This window comes from Peromyscus eremicus, chromosome 4, assembly GCF_949786415.1.
Source record: "Peromyscus eremicus chromosome 4, PerEre_H2_v1, whole genome shotgun sequence".
Classification (NCBI taxonomy): domain Eukaryota; kingdom Metazoa; phylum Chordata; class Mammalia; order Rodentia; family Cricetidae; genus Peromyscus; species Peromyscus eremicus.
Window position 1 is genome coordinate 5,863,440 of NC_081419.1, and position 26,249 is coordinate 5,889,688.

Sequence of the window (26,249 nt, forward strand, 5' to 3'; positions counted from 1 at the left end):
GCCGCTGTGCACCAATGACCCTCCACCCAGGGTCTCAGCCCCTGAGAGGTGCAAGGAGACGAAAGTGCCTGGTGGACTGGCCATGCACTGGGGCTGCACACTCAGCATCCCCAGCATGACCACTGCCGGGTGGACTGGCCATGCACTGGGGCTGCACACTCAGCACCCCCAGCATGACCACTGCTGGGTGGACTGGCCATGCACTGGGGCTGCACACTCAGCATCCCCAGCATGACCACTGCTGGCCCTGAGGGCGGGGCAACGCCTCCGTTATCCCCAGGCCTCCTGACACCCACCACAGCTGGAGAGACCCAAGACTGCAGGGAGCTCCTAGATGGTCCCCAGACAGGTCAGGGTTCCCTGCTTCTGACCTAGCGTCACTGGTGTGCAGGGGACTGGGGACCCTGGGCATCCCCCATCAGCCTCTTCTCTCTCCCCCATCCCAGGGTCCCATTTGTTTAGTCTGCATCTCCGCAGGCACTTGGAGATCAAAGGAGAACTTGTGGGACCAGTTCTTCCACATGGGAGTCCTGGGAACTGAACTACAATTATTAGGTTTGGGGGCAAATGCCTTTATCTGCTGACTTCTCTCCCTGGCATTTTGGTTTATATTACTATTGTTTTGAGACAGGGTCTTAACATGTAGCACTGTCTAGACTGGAAATCCTATGCACACCAGGCTGGACTCAAACTTGTAGCAATCCTCCTGCCTCAGCCTCTCTAGTGCTGGGGTTACAGGCATGAACCATCATGAGTAGGTTTTGTTTTTATTTTTCTTGCTGGTCTTGAACTACAGAGCTAGTCTGGCCTTAAACTATGTCATCTGGCTGGCCTGGAACCGGGGTCCTCCTGCCTCTGGGTGTTAGGGCCACTCCACCCAGCTTTCCCCATCATATTTAACAGTTCCTGCCCACAGACCCACTTGCATAATGCTCTTCGGTTGGCTCTGTTCTCATGGTCTTCATCGCTTGAACCTCCTGAGACTGGGATGGAACCCATTTACAAAAAGGCAAGGAAGGCAGACATGGAATACACCCAGTGCGGGGACACTTACCCAGCGCGGGGACACTTACCCAGCCAGTGCTCCCCTGTGAGCTTGCCAAAGCCCTCCCGGTATGCCTCCCAGCCTCGGAAGAAGTTCACAGAGCCGTCCTCCCGGCGCTGAAACACCTGCAAGGAGAAGGACAAAGCATGGGAGCCCACTGCCTCCGGACTCCCAGCCCCTAGGCTCCCGCCCTTCCCCACAGGCTGCCCGTGGGGACCAGGACTTCCACTTCCCTCAACAGCTCCTGGCTTTGGGGCTTGGAGCAGACCAGGGTCTCAGGAGCTTGTGTTGGCCAGAGGCAGGAATGACTGACCCACCACTGGAATGTCCCCCACAGGAAGGAGTCACCGCGGTGGGCGGGCGGTGGGCGGGCGGGGCAGCTCAGCTCCCAGGCCCACGTCTGCTGTGGGAGGATAGGCTGAGTCCTTCCAGGAGCCTGAGGCTGTGGCTCAGCTGGTAGAGGGCTTGGGTGAGCTCTGGGTTTTGTCTCTGTCTAAGCCAGGCAGGCACCGCACTAGGAGGTGGAGGCAGGAAGAGCAGGAGTTCAGTCATCTGTGGCTACACTAAAAATCCAAGGTCAATTTGGGCTTCATGAAATGCTGTCTCAACTAAAAGAGTCAAAGGAAGTTAGAAATGGGAGGGGGGATGGGCATGTGCTTGGGGTTTTTATAGGCGTTGTTTGTTTTGTTTACTTTTGAGACAAGGTCTTACTTTGTATTCATCTGTCCTGGAACTCACTATGCAGCCTATAGCAATCCTCCTGCCTCAGCCTCACAAATGCTAGAATTATAGGCACACACTACCATATGCAGTCCATTCTCAGGTTTTTAAACAACCTCTCACCTTAGACTTGATCTCCAGATTCCCACCTCTCACACAGCTCCTCTCCCCAGATCACACCCCTGGCAGAACCCAGGGGGTGTGGCCTGGGAGCCCTGAATCCAAGCTACTTCTCGCGGGATGCCCGGGCGCCCAGAGCAGGCTTCGGTGTGACTCGGGTACCAACCAGCCGCCCAGCCGCCAGAGCCGCCTGTTCTGTTTAATAACATTCTCGATTTGGGAGTGTGGAGTCCCATTGGTTAAATTGCCTTGAAATAAGTACGGTGCTGGTCCCGGCCGAGCTGACGGGTATTTACACGATCGCTGACGGTCCCGTTCGGGGCCGCCTGGCCCACGCCGCCTTTCTGTTTAACAAGCCTTTTCCTGCTCATTTGCAGAGGCAGCGCCCACTTGCCTCCATCTGTGTCTGCGTCTGATGTCAGAGCTCTGGCTGCCGCTTTCATTACTAAGCAGCCCGGTTCCGGCAGCTCGGAACCGCCCGGGTGCCCGGGCGGAGCAGCGGCGTCTGCTCGCGAGATGCGCCAGGTCCCCGGGGACACGTCAGTCACAGGCAGTTGGGCGGCCCTGACGTCACGGGCTGGGGGGAAGATGACACTTTTTTTCTACTGCCCCGACCTGGTCCTGCCCTGAAATTTCAAGTCCTCAGGAGGGACTCGCTGGATGGAAGGAAGTTCGATAAGGCCGGGGAGATCTGAGCGGTGTGGAGAGCCGTATTGACGGCCGCACATTGGGACCCTGAGCACGCGCCCTTTGAAAGGCTTAATCCTGGCAGAAGCTTAGGCCCTCCGGAAGGCGAAGGCGGCAGGCAGCCTGAGCCTGCTTCTGTTGGAGGAGGTGGAGATCAGCAGGAGCAGCAGGCTGGAAGCCCCTGGCAGGCCCACCTCCTCCCCGAGGCCCTAAGGCCCCCACCCGGGGCGTCACAGCTAGGTCAAGTGGAGGGGCTGAGTTGCTAAGGGTCTGGACTCCAGAACCTGGCTGCTGCCCAGCAACCTCAGGTAGCATAGCCTTCACCTCTCCAAACCTGTGTTGTCACCTGTGACATGTGCATGGGCTGGCAGCATCCCCTGAGCCTGGAGCCCAGCAGGTGTGCAGCCAGGGCTAGCTGGATAAACATGAGCACTGTAGGCCTGGCCATTCTCCTTGCCCCCTCTCCTTCCGTCCCTGCTCTCTCTTCCAAAAGCCAGCCCCACGTCTCCTCCCCACCCACCCCCTGTGCACATGCCTGCTGCCACCCTTTCATGCACACAGTCCCAGCCAGTGTCTCTGGGGAAACTCAGTCCACGGCACAAGGTCCAGACTCTGCCCTCAGAGAAGAGCTGGTGTGCCAGAGACTCTCCACTACCACACACAGGACACAGAGCAGAGCAAGAGTGGCCCTGCACAGCTTCCTTCGGGGGAGACAGAGCCCTGTGTAGTTCAGCTCTGTCCTTCCTCCTTACCCCTCACAGAAAGCTCTACATCCCAGAACCTCCACAAAGGACACCCTTCTAGTGCCTTGCCCAATGTGAAATGGGAAGTGGGGTGCCAGGCTTCCAGCCCCCCTCCCCCCAGGGGGTGAAACCCTAGTAGAGACTAAACAGAGAGGCCTGGTGTGGAGAGGGATGTCAGAGAGGAAACAGCGCCTCGCACAGGCAGCCAGGCCCAGCTCTGGCTGCAGGCAGCAGTTTAACGCACTGAGGTTTCTGGATGGAGCCCCCTAGTTCTGTGGCCCATTCCCAAAGAGCTCAGAGCTGTGGGCCGGGTCCAGCCTGCTGTTCAGATACACTGCAGGGCCTCAGAGTCCCGAGCTATAGTTCCTGGAGCTTGGCCCGATCCTGCCTTTCCCGAACCCTAAGGGGCACAGAAGAGTGTCCAGGCCACCAGATCAGATGGTGCAGGGCCCATGGTTTCCCCCCATGGCACCTGCTGTTCACCAAATCCCTCCTCCGGCACAGATGGGCTCTGTGTTTCTTCCGTGTTCTGTCTGTTACGGAAGACGGAAGCAGAGACGGTGACAAGGTAGCCACCCACAGCCTCAGCCACTCTCCCACCACTGTCTCAGCTGTTCCACTGTCCACCATGGACTCCACCTGAATGGTCATCTGGGGCAGACGCACACATCTGGGCCCACCAGGGCCTCTTGCTTCTTTTCTACCCAGCAAAGAGACACCCAAATTAAGAATGGCCAACATTCTTGTTAGATTTGGCCCTGAAGAAACCATAGTGTTGGTCTAGGCAAATAGATCAGTTCAAAGTTGCTTGCCTTCCAAGCCTAGGGCCTGAGTTCAAATCCCCAACACCCATGTAACAAACTAGGCATAGTTCTATGCCCCTTTAGTCACTGTGTCGGAGGGAACAGAGACAGGTGGATTCCAGGAGCTTAGTGGCCAGCCAGCCTAGCAGAAACAAGCTTCTGGGTCAGTGAGGGCTCCTGCCTTGAGGCAGTAACGTGGGAGGCAATAGTGTCCTTCTCTGGCCTCCACATCACAAGCACTGGCATGCACATCCATACATCCATGTGAATGCACTATGCACTTGTACGCACACACATACACAAAGCCACGCCAAGTGTGAGGACGCACACTGTGGAGGCAGAAACAGTGGATCCCTGGGGCTGGATGGATGATCTTTCCTACTTGGCAAGCTTGAATTTAAAAATTCTCAAATTTTAAAAAAAAAAAAGCTATAAACTGGACATGGTAGCACACACCTTTAATCCCAGCACAGAGGCAGAGGCAGGCAGATGTCTGTGAGTTCAAGGCCACCCACAGCTACATGGTGGGAAAAAAAAGTGCACATAGCCTGAAGAACAGCGTCAAACATTGTTCTCTGGCCTCCACATGTGCACATGTGCACACACATGAACATACATGCACACTTACAAAGAAACCCTAGCACTTGCCGACCTGGGCATTGCAGTTGGACTGAGCCACACTATGACCCACCCCTTGAGGGGCCAACACACACCCCTGGCATGGCTTTGGAGATGGGACTTGGAATTCTTTGGACCAGGGCTCAGAGAAGTCCACTTCCCACCCACACACTCAGACGCACAGTTTACATCGGAAACCAAGGCTGCGGGGACTAAGTAGACTGCGCCATTTCCCACTGTGCCCTCTCCTGCTCCACTCTAGTCGATTTAAAAAAGCAACGTTGATCGCAACCCAGGAAATTGATTTCGCCACCTGCCAATGGATCCAGGCCCACAGTTTAAGAACCATTGCAGCCAGGTTCCTGGGTTCTGCCAAGGGCCATGCAAGCCACAGGTCGAACACTGAATGCCTGAGTGTCCCTGAACTCACGCTTGGCACCCATGGCAGCACACTATGTGGCCTGCCACATCCTGAGAAGTCCATGTGGCTCCAGCAGGCCAGGTGGACAACACCAGGGTGCTGGGCACATGAGTGTGTTTCGTCAGACTCTGAGGCCCAGGGCAAACTGCAGCTGTGGCTTCAGAGTTCCGAAAATCAGCTGGATTTTGGTAACAACGACAGGATGCGGGCTTTAATTAGAGAACAAGGATCAGCTGGGCAGGAGGATGCCAGCCACCAGCCTGGAGTGGCCATTCCCCTCCTTCGGCCCCGGTCTTCCCAGGTAGACAAAGGCTGAGGAAGCCAAGGCCAGAAGCAAAGTAGTTATTGATCAACTCTGGGCCTGCAGTGGGTGTTGGCCCAGCTCCTGGGCTTCACTTGGCTTCCGGCTGGAAGGCGACAGAGAAACACTCACCGACGCCGAGGCCTCCTGGGCCGGTGCCATGAGTGGGAAGGCAGACGGCGCATGTTTTCTTAGTTCGGATTCTTAAAACCCGGCCTCCTGCCGCCACTGGCACAGCTTGGAAGTACTACCCAGGGGCTCTGCCAAGGAAGTGTGTGGTCCACATGGTCCTGCAGACAGTGCTGAGCAATTTCAAGGGAGAATCAGCACCCGCCCTTGATGCAGTGGACTGTCCTGTGAGCGTCAGCAGAGCCAGAGGGCCACATCAACACCGTGGTGCCTCCCCGGTCTCCCTCTCCACAAGTCTGCGCCTGTGGAGTCTCCGCTGCAAAGTAACCCTGCCTGGCCCACTCCATGTCTGCAGCAGTACTGAGGGCACGGAGCTGGTATCCTAAGTACCCTGCAGACCGAACAGGCCTCACACCACAGTCATGCAGGGGTGGGCTCCCATCTAGCCATTGGTGAGACGAAAACTGGGAGTGTGGGTGACCTTTGGAGTCTGACGTAGCCAGAGACGAGATGGCAGGGCACTCCCTGTGGAGATGTCCTGTGGCCCGGTGGATGAGAAATTCAGCCTGCATACCTGTGAGTCCAGCTGTCTCTCAGTCCCAGGGAGCATTCTAGGGTGGCACCTAGGGGCCACAGTACTACAGACTCAGCTCAGTGTCACTTCCCAAGTCCCGGCTTCTCCCCTGGGATCATGGCTGCCACTGACCCCACTGGGTGCTGGCATACATGGATGAGCACAGCATTCAGAGAGCTGGCCGTTCCAAGAGACAGGCACACACAGGCCTGCAGACACAGCACAGCTGCATCCAACCTCTTAGGCCTGCACCTCAGTTTCCTCATCTATTAGATGGAGATTCTGACAGCCCCGAGCCCCAAAGTTTACGTGAGGAATCAGAGTGCTGGTTCAAAGGCCAGGGACGCAGCTCAGTTGACAGTGTGCTTACTGAGCATGCACAAAGCCCTGGGTTCCCTCTTCAGCACCTGGTACGGGGACGCCCTCCAGAAATCCCAAAACTTGGGAGCTGGAAGCAAGAAGACCAGAAGTTCAAGGTCATCCTTGGCTACACAGCAACTTTGAGGCCAGCCTGGGCTACATGAGACCCTGTCTCAAAACCAAACAATACACACACACACACACACACACACACACACACACACACACACAGCCTGGGCTACATGAGACCCTGTCTCAAAACCAAACAATACACACACACACACACACACACACACACACACACACACAGCACACACAGTGGTACTGCATTCAGGCATGGCTCAGGGTGCTCTGAGCAGTTGGGAACCCCCTCTGTGGGGACTGCTGTGCTCAGGGAAGCACACTGGGCTGCTTGAAGAACTGGACTGAGAACCAGAGGGTGGAAGGGTGCTCCCCCACAGGCCATGACCCTGGGGCAGCGGTGGTCCCTAAACCTTAGATGTCCTCAGGAGGGGGCACTTTCCAGTTTCCTGGTCTGAGGGGCTTGCTGACTGGGGACAGGCAGGGGCCTCAGCCAGCCTCCCAGGCCTGCCCAGTAGGTGGTTCTGGGAGTGGAGACAGGAGGAGCCAGGAAAAGCTCAACTCTTACTTTGCAAGAACAAAGAACTTGGGATATCCTCAAATGTGCCCTGACTCCACGGAAGGTTCTGCCTACTTCATGGGGCTTCCTGACTTGGGACAAGTCCTGAAACCTTCCTAAGCCATGTTTCCCTTCTTTGAGGCATTTCCTTGTTCCTGAAGATGAACCAAAGTCAGCATGAGCTGATGGCACACAGTAGGTCTGAAGCTGCCCCCAAACCAGCTGATGGCACACAGTAGTCTGACAGCTGCCCCCCAAGCCAGCTGGTGGCGCACAGTAGTTCTGACAGCTGACCCCCAAGTCAGCTGGTGGAGCACAGTAGGTCTGACAGCTGCCCCCCAAACCAGTTGATGGCACACAGTAGGTCTGACAGCTGGCCCCTAACCAGCTGATGGCACACAGTAGGTCTGACAGTTGCCCCCCAAGTCAGCTGGTAGCACACAGTAGGTCTGACAGTTGCCCCCTCAAACCAGCTGGTGGCACACAGTAGGTCTGACAGCTGACCCCCAAGCCAGCTGGTGGCACACAGTAGGTCTGACAGCTGACCCCCAAGCCAGCTGGTGGCACACAGTGGGTCTGACAGCTGCCCCCCAAACCAGCTGATGGCACACAGTAGGTCTGACAGCTGCCTCTCCAGAATCAGCTGCTAGGTCCAGAAGGAAATAACCCACTCCTTGTTTGTGACTGGAAATGGTACCCCCGGGCTTGGCACCCTGCCACATTTCCCAGGCTTGGCAGCTACTGCCTGCCAACTCTGGCGAAACACTGCTCTGAGCTGCCATTTATCAAGTGCTGTGCTGAGTGTTTCACGTGTGGTGTCCCACGGACACTGTGCACTACCTGATGGACACCAGCGTCGGGGAGACTGACCTGCTCCAGGTGGAGGCGGCTGCCTCTGGCAGATCAAGAGAACGGGAAGGGGCGGGTACCAGTCTCCAGTCACTGTGGAGGTGGGTGGGCTCTGGGCAGCAGCATGGGGACATTTCTGTGGCCCACTGATGCCGCAGCAGGTCACTGGCTCTCCTGAGGGGAGGAGGGCTGGCCTCCCCAGCGCAGGGTCCCCGGAGCTTTTCATCTCTGGCTGCACTGCCTGCCTGCCAGGCTCCTTTGAAGTTGCACAGGGAGGGCAGGACTTTCCTCCTGCCCCACAGCCTATGGAGGAGGGAAGAGACGTGGGGAGGGGGGCTTCCTCGTCTATGGAGCCAATTAGAGGCATAGCTGAACCCATGACCCCGCTCGCTCACTCACTGGGAAAGCGGCTGGAGCTTGGTGGAGCAGGCTGGAGAGCAGGTGGTGTCAGCGTGCAATGGCGGTGTGTGTGTGTGTGTGTGTGTGTTTGTGTGTCTGTGCAACAGCCAGGTGGGGTGGTGTGTGTGTGCAACAGCCAGGTGTGTGTGTGTGTGCGTGCAACAGCCAGGTGTGTGTGTGTGCATCAGCCAGGTGTGTGTGTGTGCAACAGCCAGGTGTGTGTGTGTGTGCGTGCAACACCAGGTGGGGTGTGTGTGTGTGCGTGCAACAGCCAGGTGGTGTGTGTGTGTGTGTGCCTGTGCAACAGCCAGGGATGTGTGTGTGTGTGTGTGCAACAGCCAGGTGTGTGTGTGTGTGTCTGTGCAACAGCCAGGTGGGGTGGTGTGTGTGTGCAACAGCCAGGTGTGTGTGTGTGTGTGTGCGTGCAACAGCCAGGTGGTGTGTGTGTGTGTGTGTGTGCCTGTGCAACAGCCAGGGGTGTGTGTGTGTGTGTGCCTGTGCAACAGCCAGGGATGTGTGTGTGTGTGTGTGCAACAGCCAGGTGTGTGTGTGTGTGCCTGTGCAACAGCCAGGTGTGTGTGTGTGTGTGTGTGCCTGTGCAACAGCCAGGGGTGTGTGTGTATGTGCCTGTGCAACAGCCAGGTGTGTATGTGTGTGTGTATGTGTGTGTATGTGTGTGCACACTTGTGCAATAGTCAGGTGGGGTGTGTGCCCCGAGTCCCTGCTGGAGATGTGGCACTCATCCATGTTTACACAAAGGCTTTGGCAACGCCAGGGTTTCCTTCCCTTCCCAAGCCCCTCTCCTCTGCCCAGGGAGGGAAGGTCACCGTCTAAGAAGTGCTAGGGTGTGGGGACATGAGAGGACACAATTCCTGCCCTGGCTAGGTGGTACCCTGTGATAGGCACAGGGAAGGGGTGTGCTCAGCGGGGCCTCCAGAGGACATGGCAAGGCTTGGTCTGGGCCTAGTGAGGAAGGTCTCCGATCTGGGTCACAAGATCACCCATGGCTACCCTTCCTCATTTTCTGGGGCAGGGGCAGGTGTCAAGTTCAGCAGTGTCCTTGATGTTGTGCCCCATGTCCCCACCCCGGAGTGAGCATGGGGCAGATCAGAGAGGCTTAGTCACCGCCAGGGGCCAAGTGAGCCTAAAGGTCACCTTGAAACATCGTCTACTCATCTGCTCTGAGGTCTCTCCAACCCCAAAGAGCCCCAAGTGGCATTGCTCCTACATGTCACCCCAACTTCCAGAAGCAAGGACTCGGGGTCCAGGGAATTCATGCTTCAGTTTTAGTCCACTCGCTGTACCTCTCCACCTTCCCTGTCAGGGGCACCCCTCCCTGTGGAAACCCTGTGACATTGAGAACTCACTCGAGCCCCAGAAAGAGCGCAGCCCCGTGGCCTGTCACCCACAGCCCTGACTCAGACCTCTTACATCAGGCATGCCTGCAGTCTGAGGCCGCTGTAGACCCCGAACAAGCCTTGCGGCTCCCACTGAGCCCCACTTTGCCCTCTAGCAGCGGGGCTCTAGACTAAGATCGGGGCCTCTCCAGTGACCCTCAGCCCTGACACAAGCCAACTCTCCAGCTCTCTAGTCCATCCGCCCTCCCTGCCTCAGTTCCAGCTGGCTCCCTGTGGCTGGTGCTCATTTAATTGTTCAGTAGCAATTAATTGCACTGACTGGCCTCAGGAGGCTTGGATTTTCCCTGGCTAGGCTGGCTGGGTAGCAGAGGCAAACCTCTTGCCGTCTCCAGGCTACCCTGCCGGCCTTTGGGGGTAGAAGAGGCATAGGGTAATGCCAGGCAGGAAGTGGTATTCTGGCTGCAACGTGCCTCTCAGACTGAGCCCTATCCTTTCCACTCCAGCCTCTGGAGCGCAGGCTGTGACTGAGGAGTCCACTCAGGAGCTTGGGGCCCGGCACAGCATGTCTGCTGGGGATGACCACGCAGTGTTGGTGCCCGAAGCTGGGCAGTTTTGATGGGCACCTAATGGGGATGGATGGCCTGAGAGACCAGCACCCTCCCAAACAACAATTGAGCATCCAGGAGATTCTGTGTGGCAGGGGGGTGATCCTGACAGGTGCCCGCAGGCATCTGGGGGAAGATTGCTTCTGACGGAAGCCAAATGGATATGAACAGTTACCAGCCACACAAGCACTTTGCAGACCACTCCGACCTCTCCTGCAGAGCCCCGTTCAGGCATCCAGGCATCGGGTCTAAGTAAAGGCACTGTTCCTCACCCATCCCTGCTAATCGTCCCTGAAGCCAAGGCCGAAGGAATTACCAGGCCCAGACCCTGACTGACTTCCCAGGAGATTGGATCCAAGTCAGCCTGAGTGGAAGACAGATGCACGGCATGGCAGGGCCTCAGCCAGGCACAAGCCCAGCCTAACCCTTAAATCTGATTTCTGGGCCTGGCGGGGGCCTGCCTAGGGATCCCAGAGGCAGAGGCCATAACTCAGCCTCTTTGCAGTTAGAAAACAAAAGAGCTTTTAACCCCAGACATGGATCCGGTACATTTAAAAGCTCTCCCCTAGAGCCTGAAGACAAGTTTAGAGATATGTCCATCTTCGGGGTCTCCAGGGATCCTTGGTTGCACTCACACTGGCTCCTAATTGCAGGCTTTGCCACGCTCCTTCTTCGCTCACTCTGCCCCCATAGCTCCATCTCCCCTCTGCTGGGGACACTGACCCCTTTCAAAGCTGACTCTACAAGTCCCCACCCCTTCTGCTTTGTAACTTCAGCTGTGTTAAACTCCCCCCTTTGGCCATCCATCGGCCTAGACCTCAAACACCAAAAATAGTAATGCCAAGGGTCTTGGGTAAGCAATGGAAGCAGCCTGTGTGAGGCCAAGGTCAGAGACATGAAGAGAGGTTGGCTGGCCACATTGGGAGCTGCTGGGCCTGTGTCTTCCTGAACCATGCAGCCTTCCTTCCTGACGTGAGGTGGAGTGGTATTGAACATCTGGGTTACTGTGGTGGCCTGTGCCATCCCTAGGGTCAGCCCATGGTGAAGACACTGACTGGCTTCCAGGTCATCCTGATCCAGAACCCTCACTACCCTCAAAAAACACAGAAGCAGACTGTGCAATTTCTTTAACAAAAAGCTGTGCATGAGCCAGGCATGGAGGCGCACGCTTTTAATCCCAGCACTGAGAGGCAGAGGCAGGCAGATCTCTGTGAGTTCGAGGCCAGCCTGGTCTACAGCCAGGGCTGTCCTGTCTCAAAAAGCAAAAATAAAGTAAATAAATAAACAAACAAACCAAGGCTGTGTGTGTGTGTGTGTGTGTGTGTGTTTGTGCGCGCGCGCGCGCGCGCTCGTGCACATGTACGTATGCCTGTGAGGCTTCAGGGTGACCTCAGGTGTCTTCTTCAATGGCACCCCACCTTATTTTCTTGAGACAAGGCCTCTCCCTGAGCCTGGAGCTCAGTGATAGCAAGACTAGCTGAGCAGCAAGCTCCGGGAACTCTGTCAACCTCCCCAGAGCTGGGGCTACAGGCTGGAGCAGCCAGACGCAGCTTTTACGTGGTGCTGGGTATGGACGCTGGCCATCACGCTCGCGGGGCAGGCACTTTGCTGACTTTGTATCTCCTCAGCTTTGGAGGTTTGGCTTGAGTGCAGGGGAATCACAGCCAGATTAAAACTGTTAAACACAGGTTCCAGGGCCGCAATGTGACCCCGCCCCATCAGGGGAGGTGACTGAGTTACAGGCTGGGCAGCTTCGAAGCCACAGTGTCTAGCACTCGGTGGCAGCAGCCTGGGACACTGGAGCTCATACCAGGCCAAGCCCAGCCTGGCCGAGTGACCCTGACCTGGCATCTCCAGGGTCCTGTCTCCCTCCAGCACATTCCTTTCCTCCTATCAGCCACTCTGGTGCGTGCCTTTGAAAGCTCTAACGCTATGGCCAGAGATGTGGCTCAGTGGGTGAGACCCTGAACTGCTCTTGCGGAGGACTGAGTCCCAGCACCTGCATCAGGTGGCTCGCAATTGTAACTCTGACTCAGAGGATCTGGTGCATCTTCTCACCTGTACTCACATGCACATGCCTCCATGGATACACAAGTGCAGAGTTAAAGTAAAACATGGCTGAGCAGCGGTGGCGCACACCTTTAATCCCAGCACTTGGGAGGCAGAGCCAGGTGGATCTCTGTGAGTTCGAGGCCAGCCTGGGCTACAAAGCCAGTTCCAGGACAGCCAGGACTACACAGGTTTGTCTTGAAAAACTAAAATAAATAAATAAATAAGGTATTTTTTAAAAAATCTTGTGAAGAATCGGGGCTCAGAGAACTGAAGCAATTTACTTAAGATCGTACAGCAAAAGCCACATCATTGCCAGACCCGTCGATAGATGGCGGAGCCCAAGTATTACTTATAGGTCACACTGCCTCCTAAGCAGAAGGCAGTCCTGTCAACTGAACTCCACCCACATCTGCAGACGCTTGAGTGAGTGTGCCAGCTCTGCCCGAGAACACAGTCAGACCACTGCTGAAGCCCCATCCCTTCCCCCCCCCCCCCCGCCCCATGCCTGTCACTGACTCCAGCCTCACATACCCCAGATGACTCTGTGCCCTGAGAATGCCACCTGCTCTTCACGGCCTGTGCTCAGAAGCTCCCCCCCCCCCCAGGCTGCCCCTCTGTCACAGCAACTTCCAGCCTGATTCCCTCACATGCTAAGCCCCTTGACCAGACAGGGCAGGGGCTTCTCCATCTCAACACTTCCAAGGGCCGCAATGCACAGTGGGTGCCCCACTGTTCGGGAGAACCCAGCAACAGAGCAAGGCTTCCTCAGGCCAAGCCCAGCACTTCATTCTGCATAAAGGAAGAGGGGTTTGCATTGTATTTATTTATTTTTGGTTTATATAACTCTAGTACTGTGAAGCTAATTTTTTTATTTGTTTTCGTTTTTTGAGATAGGGCTTCTCTGTGCATCCCTGGCTGTCCTGGATCTCGCTCTGTAGATCAGGCTGGCCTCAAACTCACAGATCCACCAGCCTCTGCCTCTGCTGGGATTAAACTGTGGGATTTGCATTTTTAAATTTGCACAGGGTAGTCAATGGTGCAAAGGAGCCTGGGAGGCTCTTGAGCGGTCCGACCCTCCTAGTGTGGGGAAGGAATCACAAACTCATTTCCTGCAGCACCTTCAGCTCTAGACCAGGACAGCAGGTCATGTGCACGGGACAGTGCCTGCCTGCTGCTGCTTGTTTGATGTCCTCTAAGTAGTACTGAGGAATATGTGAACATTTGTGAAATTCAGATCTCACCGAGAACAGCCCAGTTATTGAGACAAAGCCACACCCTGCTTCTTTTTGTCTTATTCCCCTACAATGGCTCCAGCAGACGTCAGAGCCTTTGCTGAGCCCAAGGCTCTGTTTCCCGCCGTCGGGTGCTCTGTAGACAACCGGTCAGCCTTGAGGGATGCACCAGCTCCCCCAGCTTGGAGGAACCTCAGGGTATCTGTGGCTACACTGTCCCCGCTGCCTGGTAGAATCCCATTCTTCCACTGTCCAATCAGGCAGACATCGGGAGGAACAGGGCTGAGCCCCTCCTGCCTCCCCAACGTGTACCTACTCAGATAGATAAAGAGGTGTCACTCAGTCCACGTGAGTGACAGGTCCCTGGGCATCTCCACTGCAAGGCCTCACCCCGCTCCGAAACACACCCTGAGAACTAAGGTGTGGGGGCTCAGGAGATGGTGCCTCTTACCTGGTTCCTGCTTCCTGAGGGCAGACTCCCCTGGTGTCTACAGGGAGCGGACAGGATTTAGAACTAGGCCGAGCATGCTGGGCGGGCTGCTCTGCAGACGGACGGACAGGGCAGACTCACCCGGTGTCTACAGGGAGCGGACAGGGTTTAGAACTAGGCCGAGCATTCTGGGCGGGCTGCTCTGCAGACAGACGGACAGACGCACAGGGCAGACTCACCGTCCAGCCTCCGCCGTCAGTACGCATGTCACAGTAGACCTGGAAGCCAGCTGGGTAGTGAGTGGGGAAGACCGAGTAGACACCATCATCCTGCTGTCCACTCAAGAGAACATCCAGGCAGTCCCGGGGCCTAGAGCCTGGGACAAGAGAGCCACGTGAGCATGGCGGAGGCCCAGACACTGTCATCTCTTCCCCGCAAAGAGGTCCCCAGCTCTCTCTGACAACCCTGTCCACCTGAGGTCGAGAGTATGAACTCTCAGCCCCGGGTGAATCCGTGGGGCCTTGCTTTCCTTATCTGGAAAATGGGCTCATGTCTCAACAGGTCAGGCTGAGTCACCTGGCCCACAGGAAGTCCGTTTCTATAGCAGCAGCTTGTCTATCAGAGTCAAGGGGCAGGTGGTAGATAACCCTCTCTTCCCTGGAACTGGGCACCAGAGCCACCCACCCAGAGAAAGCAAGCCCACGTCACTCACCATTAGCGCAGCCTCTGGGCCGGGCTCCTCTGGAAGGGGCCCTTTGAAGGTCAGCCTTGACGCGGGGCCGGCCCAGCCCCCGCTCCCTCTGCAGAGCCTCCAGGACATCACTGACGGAGTTCACCAGGTGAGCCACGTGGCCTTGGCTCTCAGAAATAAGCTGCAGAGCACAGAAGACATCAGAGGGGACACAGACCTGGGGAGCCCCCGCCAGGAGAGCCTCCCCACTCCTGCTTCCCTGGCCTCAGGGTCATGTCCGTGGCAGTTTGAGGGGTCAGTAGCGCTCTCTAAGGGGTTCAGAGGTCAAGGGCACTGGCAGAGGCCTGGCCACTTCTCTGCATCCAGCCCAGCTGATGGGGGCCATGCCGGAAAAGGCAGCACCAGCCTGAGATCACCCACCAACCAGCTCCCCTCCCGAACCCGCCTTCATTCTTTCATTGGGACAGGGTGTCACATGGTCAGGCTGGCTTTAAACCTCTGATGCCTCCACCTCCCCAGTGTGGAGATCACAGACAAGTGACACCAGACCCAATGCATGCTGGGAACCCAGCCTGGGGCTTCCTGCTTCACAGGCAAGCACTACCCACTGAACCACACTCCACAACCTAGCAAGCCTTGGCTGTCAGGAGAGAAATGAGTTATCGTCACATCCCTAGCCTAGCTCCTGTGGGGATCTGTGACCACACACAGCACTGGCATGGCATCAGGCCCCAGCGGGGTCCTCGCTTTACCCTCCTGGGGTATTCCAGCCACACGAGGAGGCTAAGGCAGAGGTGGTCCCCTGCACTGGGGAAAACAGGCCTGAGTCTTGGGAAGGACAGAGAGCCTGGGCATGAGTCACCGCGTTCAAACTGGGCCCCAAACAAGGGTGCCCCAAACACGGTGTGCCTTCCCCACCCCCCATTTGCAGGGAGTCTCCATAGATGCCAGCTGTCCATCACCTCACAGGGCCCCATCGTGCTTCAGAGAGCCAGGGCTTGAGACTGTAACCTCCATGTTCCCAGAGGGAATCTGAAGTCTAGAAGGAGAAAGACCGTGCCAGCACATCTGGGAACCAGGACTCGTCCCTCCTCCTCAAGGCAGATGGCAGGAAAGGAGCGAGCAACCACTGTACTACCAACCCAGGTGTGGGTGGGCGCCAGGCCGCGGTGTTCCCTCAGTGGGTTGTGGCTCCCCCGTCAGCTGTGTGACGCCCTCCCCGCCCTGTCTGCAGACCAGGATGGGGACCTGTCTGTCATTCTGGGGTGGACTATCACTACCTGTTCTCCACAACACCACAGCTCTGTGAGGCAACCTCTCACTGTGCTGGCTGCCAGAAGGGTGTGGGGGTCCCCTGCATGCTCACCCCGGGCTTCAGGAGGCTATGGGCCCAGTGGAGGGGGAGGGGGTGGGCAGCAGGCGGCACGGAGTGAGCCAGGTCTTGCTCACCGAGCCTGTCACTCGCCAGATAATAGCCCATCGGAGAAAGAGAAAGAAATACACCCAGCCAGCAGTTTACAAAATATGATTCTCTGCTCGTCCGAAGGCAGGGCCCTGCGAAGCTCTAGGCCTTGTTGGTTTCCCCTCTGCTGAGCAGGTGATTCAGTGGTCTCCAGGAGTACCGCAGTGGACAGGGGGAGCCTGCAGCCCTTACCACAGCGACCTATGGTCAGGCTCCACGGAGCCCCTGCGGGGGCACAGGCGGCCCTTGATGAGGGGGTAGCAAAGACCCCTCAAAAATCTCACTGCACAGCCCACCCTTGTGAGTCACCGTGGCCGTGACATTCCGCAGCTCGGGCCCGGCCCCTCCCTCTCCCTGGCAGGCAGAGGAGACCTCGGTTTAAACTAGCAAATGATTACCACTGAAACACATAAACCTGCCCCGAATTAATAGGGAGTCAGTCTCTGCTCGCTGAGCCGCGCAAACCATCACGAGAGGAGCTGGCGGCGACCAGAGGCCGTGAAATCAGGGCAGCTGCTTCCAGCGAGGCTTAGCAGTGGCCGAGCTTCTACCAGGCCCCTTCACCACTGAGCCTCAGTATGCCCCTCTGCAGAATGGGTCGAAAAAGGCACCTGCCCCTGGGGAAGTGGACCGTCACTTCCACTCACAAAAGGTCTTCAGTGGTGGCTCCCTATGAACAGCCTACAGATGGAGCTGACATGCGGGCTGAGCCCTGCAGAGTCAGGAACACAGGCATCCCCTCCGGCTTGGCCTGGTACCCCACTTTACAGGTGGGAAGAACCTACCTAGAGAAAGGATGTGATCCCCCCCAAGACCGCCTGAAGCTAAGATGGACCCCACAAGTCAACAGGCAGGACTGCTGACCTTTGCTGGGCCAGTGAGCAACGGACCTCTGGGAGCAACGGACCTCTGGCAATCGTGGCTTTGGGAACAGAACCAAGGGTTGTGGGAAGGGGCTACAAGATTGGGTAAGGGGACATGGCCGGTTGTCTCTGAATGATCCAGAAGGACAGAAGACATCTCAGATGGTCCTGTACCAGATGAATTTCTGCCCTGGAGACTGGGGATACTATCCATCTTGCATTTCATGGGGGACATTCCAGCTCAGAGGGACGTAGGTAGCCAGCTCATCAAGGCTGAGTTCAGGGAAGGCAGAGTGGGGTTCCTGTCACCCAGAGCCTAGCAATCTCCTGTTCTGCTGATGGGTCCGGGGGAGGGGCAGCAGGAAGCTGGCTGTATGTCCCCCAACCCAGGGGACCCATCACCCCGTCAGTCACCCAGACAGAGTGACAAGGGCTATAATTTCTCCAGCTGCAGTCTTCAAGGGGAGGGAAGAGGGTAACCGCTTATGAGCTATGGGTGACCAAGTGCCTGGTCACCTTGGGTGTCCGGATGAGAGGCGCATAGAAACAGCTAGGGTGGCTAGTGGGATGGGGTTGACTTTAGCTGAAGGCTGAGTCGGAGAGGTGAAGTGGCCTCGGGCTGGAGGCTGGGCAGGGACTGAAGACACACTAGCACTGCTTTCCAAGCCGCAAATTTTTTTTGTTCTGGAAACCAGCAGACGCAAACGAGACAGTCCTGGGTCCCTCCTCCTTCAAGGAGATCTAGCTGGTGCTGAGGGGCTGGTGGAAGAACCAAGGCCAAAACCTGTCCCCAAACTCCACTTGATCTGGCTGGGTACCTGGTAGGGGTGGGGAGGGAGGAGCTGGGAGGCCAAGGGCCTGTCTGGGTTCCCCTCAATGGCTCTGCATCCCTGGAAAGGCGTGGGCAGCTCAGAACAAAGCCGTGACAAGGGTTAGGGTAGGGGTGCAGCTCCTCACTGCAGGAGACTGGGAGCAAGCCTCACCCCTCCTTCCCTCCGTTTGCCCACCATGATAGGGGGGTGGGCAGAGGTAATGCCTGCCTGGCTTGCAATTCACAGCCTGTCAGTGGGCCTGGGGGCCGGCCCCTCTAGTGCTGGGTCTACAAGGCTGCAGGGTTACCAGGAAAGTGTGTGGAAGGAAAGCTGGGTTGGGATATTGGTCATGGATGTGAGAACACAGCCCTCCACAGCTGGAAAGAACGAGGCCCAGGCTGGAGACTTAGCGACATTACAGACATGACATGTTCAGCACAGGGACCGGTGGCCCCACCCCTCAAATCAAGACACCCTCTACCAGAAGGCATAGGTAGATGCCACTCTTACCTGGATGAGGCGGCCCTGTTCGCTCTGCAGGGTGCTGAGGCCCTGGCTCAGCATGCTGTGTCCCTTGCGCAGCCCAGCACACTCAGCTTGCAGCTCAGAGGCCCGGGCCAGCAGCCGGGGCAGCTGGTCAGCCAGTGCGTCCAGCAGCTCGGGGGCACCATCCAGCCTCGGCTGTGCCTGCTGCTCACTCAGTGCCCGCAGCATGGAGGTCTGCAGACCCTCCAGGCGGGCGAAGCTGTCAGTGAGGTCAGGGCAGCGGGGGTCGATGAGGAGGCTGAGGTGGGAGCTGTCGGCCCTCTCCACGGTGACCAGGGCACTGTTGGCCCCCGCAGACCCTGTGCTGACGATGGGTGGGGGGGCCGTGCCCGGGGCATGGGCATGGTTCAGGAAGAGAACCGCGCCGGTGACAGCCACGGCCAGAAGTACTGCAAGGGACAGGAGCACCGTGCACAGCACGTAGCTGCAGCTTGGTCGCTGTAGGTCAGCCCAGGACACAGACAGAGACAGACAGACAGACAGGAGAAAGGAAGGCAGGTGTTAGAGGCCAGCCTTCGCCTGTGACTCTGCCCAGTGAGGCTCTGGAGGCTGGGAGGGAAGAGACCCCAGAAGAAAGCTGCACACAGCCCTGGGACAGACAGACAGGCAGGGAAAGCAGAGAGGCTGAGGCAGGGGAGCGGCCGAGGAGAGCTCTGTTTCCCCACACCTGCACAGAGCCCTCTCTTCCTAGAGCAGGGCCCCAGCAGGACAGGGCAGGACAGCCGGGCAGTTAGCTCTGAGGCCACTGTGGAGAAGGGCTGAGGCAACACGGGTACTGTGCCTCCCGTAACGGGCAATCTCGGCCTCAGGGCTGTCGCTGCTGCACCAAGCTGTCCTGACAGTGACTTAAGGACAACTGAGGCCAAAGCCACAGCGTCACTTGTAATTAAAAATGGTGCCATGACTCTGTGTGACAAATGCTTTGGAGACCCACTCATTCGACCAAGTCACTCACAGCCCCTGAGCATTTACATATGGGAAAAACTGGAGCCCAGAGACGGCAAGGGGCCTGCCCCGAGTCACACAGCCTATTAGAAGCATTCTGATTGGGCCCCAAGCTCCTGCTTTCTGGGTGGGGGGTGGGATCGTCTAGGCACCTCCTATAACCAAATTTCAACTCTCACACACACGCTGCCCCTACATTCTCAACTTCCTGAATTTGAGACGCCTCTTTAAATGAGTTAGTGTACTAAAGGCCCTGGAGCCGTGCCTAGCACGTTACACTTCTGCAATAAATATTAGTGGCTTTTATTATCTCATGATCAATGTGCACAGAGCATCTGGAGGTGGTTTTTATCTTCCACCCAGAGCGTTATTTCTGTGTGCCCTCTGCATTGGGAGGACACCTTCCCTTTCTCACACACGGTAAGATCTTATGGTGTAGCTGACTGCTGGCTTGCTTTCCTAGCCATATAGAAAACACCCATTGCATTTACTAGACAGTTACTAAGAAGCAGCTGCTTCCCTCCCACAAATCCCAATACCACCAATACTCCTGAGTCTCTTGGTAGGAGAGGAGCAGGGGCTGGGGTGAAGGGCTGGCCTTTTCCAGGAAGCCCTCCTTGATTGTCTCTCCCCCAGCCTGCAGGGGCTCCTCCCCCAGCGCTTCTCAAGACAGATTTCATCACCTTTCCACTCACAGCAAGCTCCACGAGCCAGGCTCAGGGACTCTTGCTCAGAGCCCATGTCCCCTCCAGGGGAGTTTGTGTCCATGACTTAATTCTCAACCTCTCTGGGGACATGATCCCTTGGGATCTCTGACAAAAGCTGAGGACACGGTTTCTGAGGACCCGGGGACTGGTAAGCCATGGGAAGGAAACCCGCCTGGGCCCCTGTCTAACCTCCTGGCACAGCTGAGTCCTGGCCGGTGACGTGGATGGACACACAGAAGCAGAAACAGCAGGTGGGCTAGGCCATGCCTTTGGGGTAAGCTGGGACACCTGGCACCACAGAGCCTCAGGACCCCCCGGCAGAGCCCGAGCCTTAGGTTCTGAGACAGAGCTACCTCCTCTTTATGACGGCACACACAGAATGGAGGCACCCCCGGGCTGTACCAAGCCCCTGACCCCAGGCGGGCCAGCAGCCCACAGGTCCTTATGGTCAGCATCCCTCAGCCAGGCACCATGTCCCCTCCTCTGAAGCCTTGAGCAGCCCCTGCCGTGAAGGCTGCTGCTCAATTCATTGTGCAGATGTGAAACTGAGGTTCAGGGAGCAAAGTCCCAATCCCAGTGTGACACAGGATTGGGGGGAATGCGTTAGAGACAGCCGGGTGGCTGTGGGCTGAATGTCCCCAACATTCCTCCCCTGCTGAGCAAGGCTGCAGGGACAAAGCTTTGTTGGTAGCGAGGTGCCCACACACTCGCTTCTGACCCATCAGGAGACACCTTGCCCGGAGCATCTCCAAGCCCCGTCCTCTGATTGTGTGGCATTAAAGTCCCTCAGCTTGGAGAGAGGCTCATCATCTCCCAGTGGGTCTTCAGGACTTCATCCTGACGGATTGGGCACAAGTTTTCCCAGGGGAGTGGGGACTGAGGGGACAGAGATGGGGAGAGTGGAGGGAGTTGCGGGTCCCTTGGAGCCAGTGTGGCATGGGAGCTCAGCGATGGAGCAGGCCGCTCTTGGAGGAGAATTAGTCTTTAGAGATCAACTTTAAAGATGAAGAGCTGTTCGCTTTTATAGGCTGCGGCTTACGTGCCTCGCAGAGAAATCGCCCAAGATAATAAGGGGGCCTGGGCCAGGCGGCCAGCGCTGTGCCTCGGGCTGGAGCTTATTAATCAGTCTCTGGCCAGGCAGAGCAAGGTGCACCCCAACCCTCCCGTACAGGGTGGGGGTGGGGGGGCAGCACAGAGCCTCCCAAGGACAAAGACCTGAAGCCTGAGTCAGGAGATGGGGTTGAAGGCCTCCATGTTCCCAGCTAAAGGATGTCTTTGATCCCCTGCAGGAGGGGTCAGTGGCTGGGCCTGTGAGAAGTCGGCAGGTAAAGGCGCTCGCCGGCAAGCGTGGCAGCCTGAGATCAATCCCTGGAACTGTGTAAAGGAGAGAACCGGCTCCTAAAAGTTGTCTTCTGACCTCTACACATGTGCTGTGGCACACGTGACCCTGATGCCCACCACACAAAGTAAATCGGAAAAAAAAAATTAAGTGCTTGTCTAATGGAAGGCTAAGTGGGGCCTGCAGGAGCCTCCCAGAACACCTCTATTGGGAGGTGACATTTGTCCAATATGCTTTTTAGAGTCACCGGCCCTTGAGAACAACTTGGGTATCTGGAGAAAAAGAGTCAATACCAAGGGACCTGGGAACCCCCATCCCTGCATATGGCACGCACCCCGTCTTGCTTTCCCTGGTGGCCCAGTCCCATGGGTCCTAGACAGAGAGCCTTATCTTGGCTACCAGCCCGAATGAGGAGGTCTCTCGTGGGCCAGGGAGGCAGGGTGTCAGGAGACAGCCACTCTGCCGCCGCCCCCCCCCCCCCCCCGTCCTGGGAGCCTCAGCCAGAGGCTGTGGCCGCACTTAGGGTGGACCAATGTTGCTGACTTTGCACTGGAGAACTGGGGTGCTCCGGCGTTCTGGAAGGTCCTAGGAGCTGCCACTGAAGGTGCCCAAGGTGATGGAGATGATGTAGGCACTGTCTGCACCATCCCACCTAGAGGCTCGAGACACCTAAGCTTACACTCCCCAGGGAATCTTTGGCTTGGCTCTCGCTTTGCTGGCAAGGGGTTTCCATGGGTGTCTGTGAAGGGCCCCTAGATCCTGGCCTCCTCCTCACCACCTGCCTCAGTTACTGAGTGTCACCCCCCGCCTGAACAAAGAGCAGACAAGACACTGGCCCCTCACACCCCTCCAGGCCCCTCTCAGCCAAATGTCACCAACAGCTCTATGGGACTCTCCCTGCCCACTTCCGCCAGGCCCAGGAGCCTCAGGCAGGCCATGCCGACTTAAGGGACAGTTGAAGATGGGGGGGCTCCAGTGGTCTCTTCCTCTCTCACCCCAAATCTGATGTGGTGACCTCTCAAACTCTACTGAATGAGAAGAAAGAGAAATCCTTCTTGTATGGCAGCCACCATGGCCTGTGGCAGTGCCTGACTTCTGGGTTTGTCCCCAGGGGACTCCATGTTCCCTGAGGCGTGGGCTGCATCTCCTGGTGTGATGTAGGGTCTCCATAAATAGCCATGGAGTGAATTAAATTCGGCAAGGATTAAGGTTAGACCTCATGAAAGACTTCCCAAACAGAATAACTTGCTTGCTTTCTGGTATGTTTCTAGAAGTTTTGAAATAACTGAAACACAGGATTGGGCATGGCTGGGAGGTTGACCGCTGGAAGGTGACTTGGGGTCCCTTCAGCAAGAAGGTACCACTCCCTCCAAGGAGATGGTTCAGGGTGACTTCTGTCAGACATTCCAGGACCAGAAGCCAATGTGTGGTTCTAGAGTCTTCTCCGAACATCACCGCAGCATCTTCCTGCCCCAAGGCACACAAGACCCATCCTGTGCAGGGGACAGGAAGACGCCCTAATGAAGCTGGAGTCAGTCCCTTGGCCAAGGTCATAATCCAGTGTGGAGACAGTTCGGGAACAGAGCCAGGCGGGGCAGGCCCAAGGAGGTCCCAGGAGTGGCCATACCTGGACGTGAGGAAGGGTGAGAACCACTCACCCCAGTCAAGTGACTAAGCTCTGAAGAGCAGGGGGTTCAGGGAAGAACACAGGCCCCTCCCCTTCACCCTGCCCAGTCTGCTCGGGTCACTGGTTTGGTCCCTGGGAGTGGTGGTGGCAGGGGTGGGGTGGGGGGTGGCAGGGGTGGGGGGAGAGGCGTGGTTCATCTATTATATCTGCCAGCCTCCGAGGGTGTTGTGCAGAGAAGTGAGAGGCAAGGGTGTGGTGCTGGGGTGCAGCCTCGGTCAGTTCTCCTCCCGGGGGAGCAGCAGTGTGCATGGATCCCACCCTGTTAGCAAAAAGGAGAGAGCTGTGACAAGGGACAGGCTGCTGGGGAACCAGCCATTTTGTGGGCGCACAGCACCTTGAGGGGTGCAAACACACCAGAAGTTCACTCGACTCCCTTGTTAGCTCAGGTGAGGAAGGACGGGGCCCGGTCGGTCCCATTTTACAGATGCACCAGCGAGAAACAGCAACTTTGCAAGAATCGTGCGGCCTGTCGGAGACCGTGATAAAGCCGGAATGGAGGAGAAGGCCCCAAGAGAGCGAAGGTACACCTCTCTCCCTCCACCCCTACTCTCTCCACGTTGCTCACAGGAAAGACCTGGCCTCCGGCCCAAGCATACAGTAGGCACAAGCCCCAGCCTGGTGCATACTGGCTCACTATTTGATGATGGAAGGGGTATCCGATACCCTCGTACCCAGCATAGACAGCCGAGCTCTGCCTGATGCAGCTGGAAGCCGGTCCCCAGGGGCAGCAGAACCTGGGCGGCCACACCTGGCCCAGGACACCTTGAAGTCCCATTTGTAGCAGACTCCCCCCAGAAGTCCCCACCCCTCCTCTCCCATATTCCTCTCGGCCAAGCATCAAGCAGCGGACCTGGGCTTCTGGGAAGGAATACAGCCTGGGCAGGGGGACCTAGGGCAGGCACTGGGGGATCTAGAGCCAGGGGCTTGCTTTAAACAAAACTGCCTCATTGCAGCCCTGTGTGGAACAGGTAGGGTGTCCCTGGATCGGAGTGTGTCGGGGGCCTGGTGGTGCCAATCAAATGAGAGAGCACAGCTCTAGAAGTGGGCTAGAGCCCAGGGAGGGAAAAAAGCAGCCAGGACCCGTAAGGTACCAAAGGAGGGCAGCCTTGGGGATGATGCCTGAAGTTATCGCTGCTGCTTTAAGATCTCAGCAGGAAGGGCCCTGTCACCGGGGTCACAGTGAAGGTAGGAAGGCAGTTAGGAAAGGCGACAGACCACCCAGGAAGGCTATGAAAAGGGATTGGTTAGAAACAGTAGAGTCCTTGCTCTCTGGCCTGCGTGCTGTGTGGCTTGGGCATATTCCTCAACCTCTCTGATCCTGTGGTGTGGGAATGTATACTTGCAAAGAGCCTCTGACTAGGAAGTGAGGTAGCATCAGGGCTTTGCAAGACCAGTGTCACTCCAGGAAGAAAAGCAGGTTGCAGCTTTGAAGAGTGAGGGGCGGGCCTTGGCCACCCCCTCCTTCTCTGGTGGCAAACGCTCGTGCTTGCTGTTCCTTCCCCAGTGACATCTGTCTGGGAGAAATTTAAAATTTAAAACGGGCAGCCCCATTATCTGCTCTCCTTGGCGAATGGCCTCCTCAGCATGCCTGTCTATCCCAGTCCCTTGATGGCTCAGCCTGGGGCAGACCTGCGGCCACTCCTCTGCCTCAGACGCGGGATGCCCGGCCCCTCAGTAAGCCCTCCCTGCTCTGTCCCAGCTGGTGCAGTGCACAGCCCTGGGCACCCTCCAAGCCGGGACACTTCGCTGTCCCGGAAGAGGCAGTAGGGAGAGAGGAGCAGGCAGACCCGGGTTCAAATCCCTGCAGGGCTGCGTGGCCTCAGGCGGCAGCTGGACCTCTCTGAGCCTTGCTCTCCTGGTCTTAAAGTCGGAGAAGCACAGTGCTCAGGCTTCTTACAGGATTTTAATGTTTTCTGGTCCCCTCTTGGGTTTGGGTTTGGGTGTCTCGGTACAGAGAGAGATGGGGTGGGGGAGAGGCAGCCCTGGGGGGGGGGCAGGTCCTGATCTTGAAGCCCCGGAGGATGTGCGGGGCTCCTGGCAAGTGGGGAGGACGCCCATTGTGGCTGTGGGCGAACGGGACTCAGCACGCGGATCATCTGTCAGCTGTCCCCAACTGAAGGGCTGTTCCACAAGCAACTATAGGTCCTCTCTTCCCTCTGCATGAGCGAGCACGGGGGTCTCCGATGGGGGTGGGGACTGGCTGCAGAGAGTGCCTCCTGCAGGGAGCCCCGAGTTCAAGTCTCCTCTGAGGGAGGAGGAGAGCGGGTGCCCCCCCCCCAGTCCTGCCCAAGCTCCCCAAACTCCAGCCCCCGCACCCGTCCCCGTGCCCGTGGGTACCTGCGGTTTGTCGCGCGGTCGGTCCTCAAGTTGGGACGCGCCGCCCACGGTCTTCCAGCGCTCGTGGACCATCTTCCCGCAGGACCCGCGGGGACGCGGGGCGCGGCCGAGCGCAAGGGAGGCGCGGGGTGCACCCGGTGCGCCGCGCGCGGGAGGCCCCCTTGGTGCCGGGGACCAGGGGTGGCCCGGGAGCGGCGGCCGCCAGCAAGGCTGCGTGTGAGCGCGTGTGATCGCGGGGAGCGCGGGCGCGAGCCTCCGAGAGCCGCCCGCGCCGCGCCGTCCCCGCGTCCCGCTCCCGCGCCTCCCGCGCGCTCCTCCCTCCGCCCTCCTCCTCCTCCTCCCGCCTCAGTCTCCGCGTCTTCTCCGTCTCGGACTCTCAGGGCCTTTTATTGCTCCCCGCGGCTTCCCGGGCACGCGCACGCGCGCCCCGCGGACTCCAAGAGTGACTCCCGCTCCAGCCCGGCCGCGGGTGGCGGGGACTAGTCAGCAGCAGCCGGCGCGACGGCAGCCACGGGCTCCCCGAGGAGCCCGCGCGTCCTGCGGCGCCCCGCGCAAACTTCCTCTCGGGCGGGACTCGCCTGAGTCCCCAGGTGCCGGGATCATCCCCGAGAAAGGGGCTGGGAGGAGACCCGGTGCCCCTTGCCGGACTCCGGGGGTCCAGGTCCCGGGTCAAGTGTGCGCGTGGCCCGCTAGTCTCCAGCCCCGCGATCTCGTGCTCGAGTCCCCGACTCCGCACCCGGGCTCCTGCACACCCCACGGCACCCGCCCATCCCG

At 57.8% G+C, this 26,249-nt stretch overlaps 1 protein-coding gene across 1 annotated transcript in view; it reads right to left on the reverse strand.

Moving 5' to 3' along the window:
• The window catches only part of Fibcd1 (fibrinogen C domain containing 1), a 30,287-nt gene extending 4,740 nt beyond the window's left edge, over window positions 1–25,547 (reverse strand). The window contains exons 1-5 of the mRNA XM_059259028.1: window positions 25,476–25,547; window positions 18,425–18,898; window positions 14,799–14,958; window positions 14,326–14,462; window positions 1,074–1,170 (exon numbers count right to left, since the gene is read on the reverse strand). Of these exons, the coding sequence (XP_059115011.1) occupies window positions 1,074–1,170; window positions 14,326–14,462; window positions 14,799–14,958; window positions 18,425–18,898; window positions 25,476–25,547 (940 nt within the window). The remainder of the gene's footprint in view (window positions 1–1,073; window positions 1,171–14,325; window positions 14,463–14,798; window positions 14,959–18,424; window positions 18,899–25,475) is intronic.
• Between the last annotated feature and the right edge of the window lie 702 nt (window positions 25,548–26,249).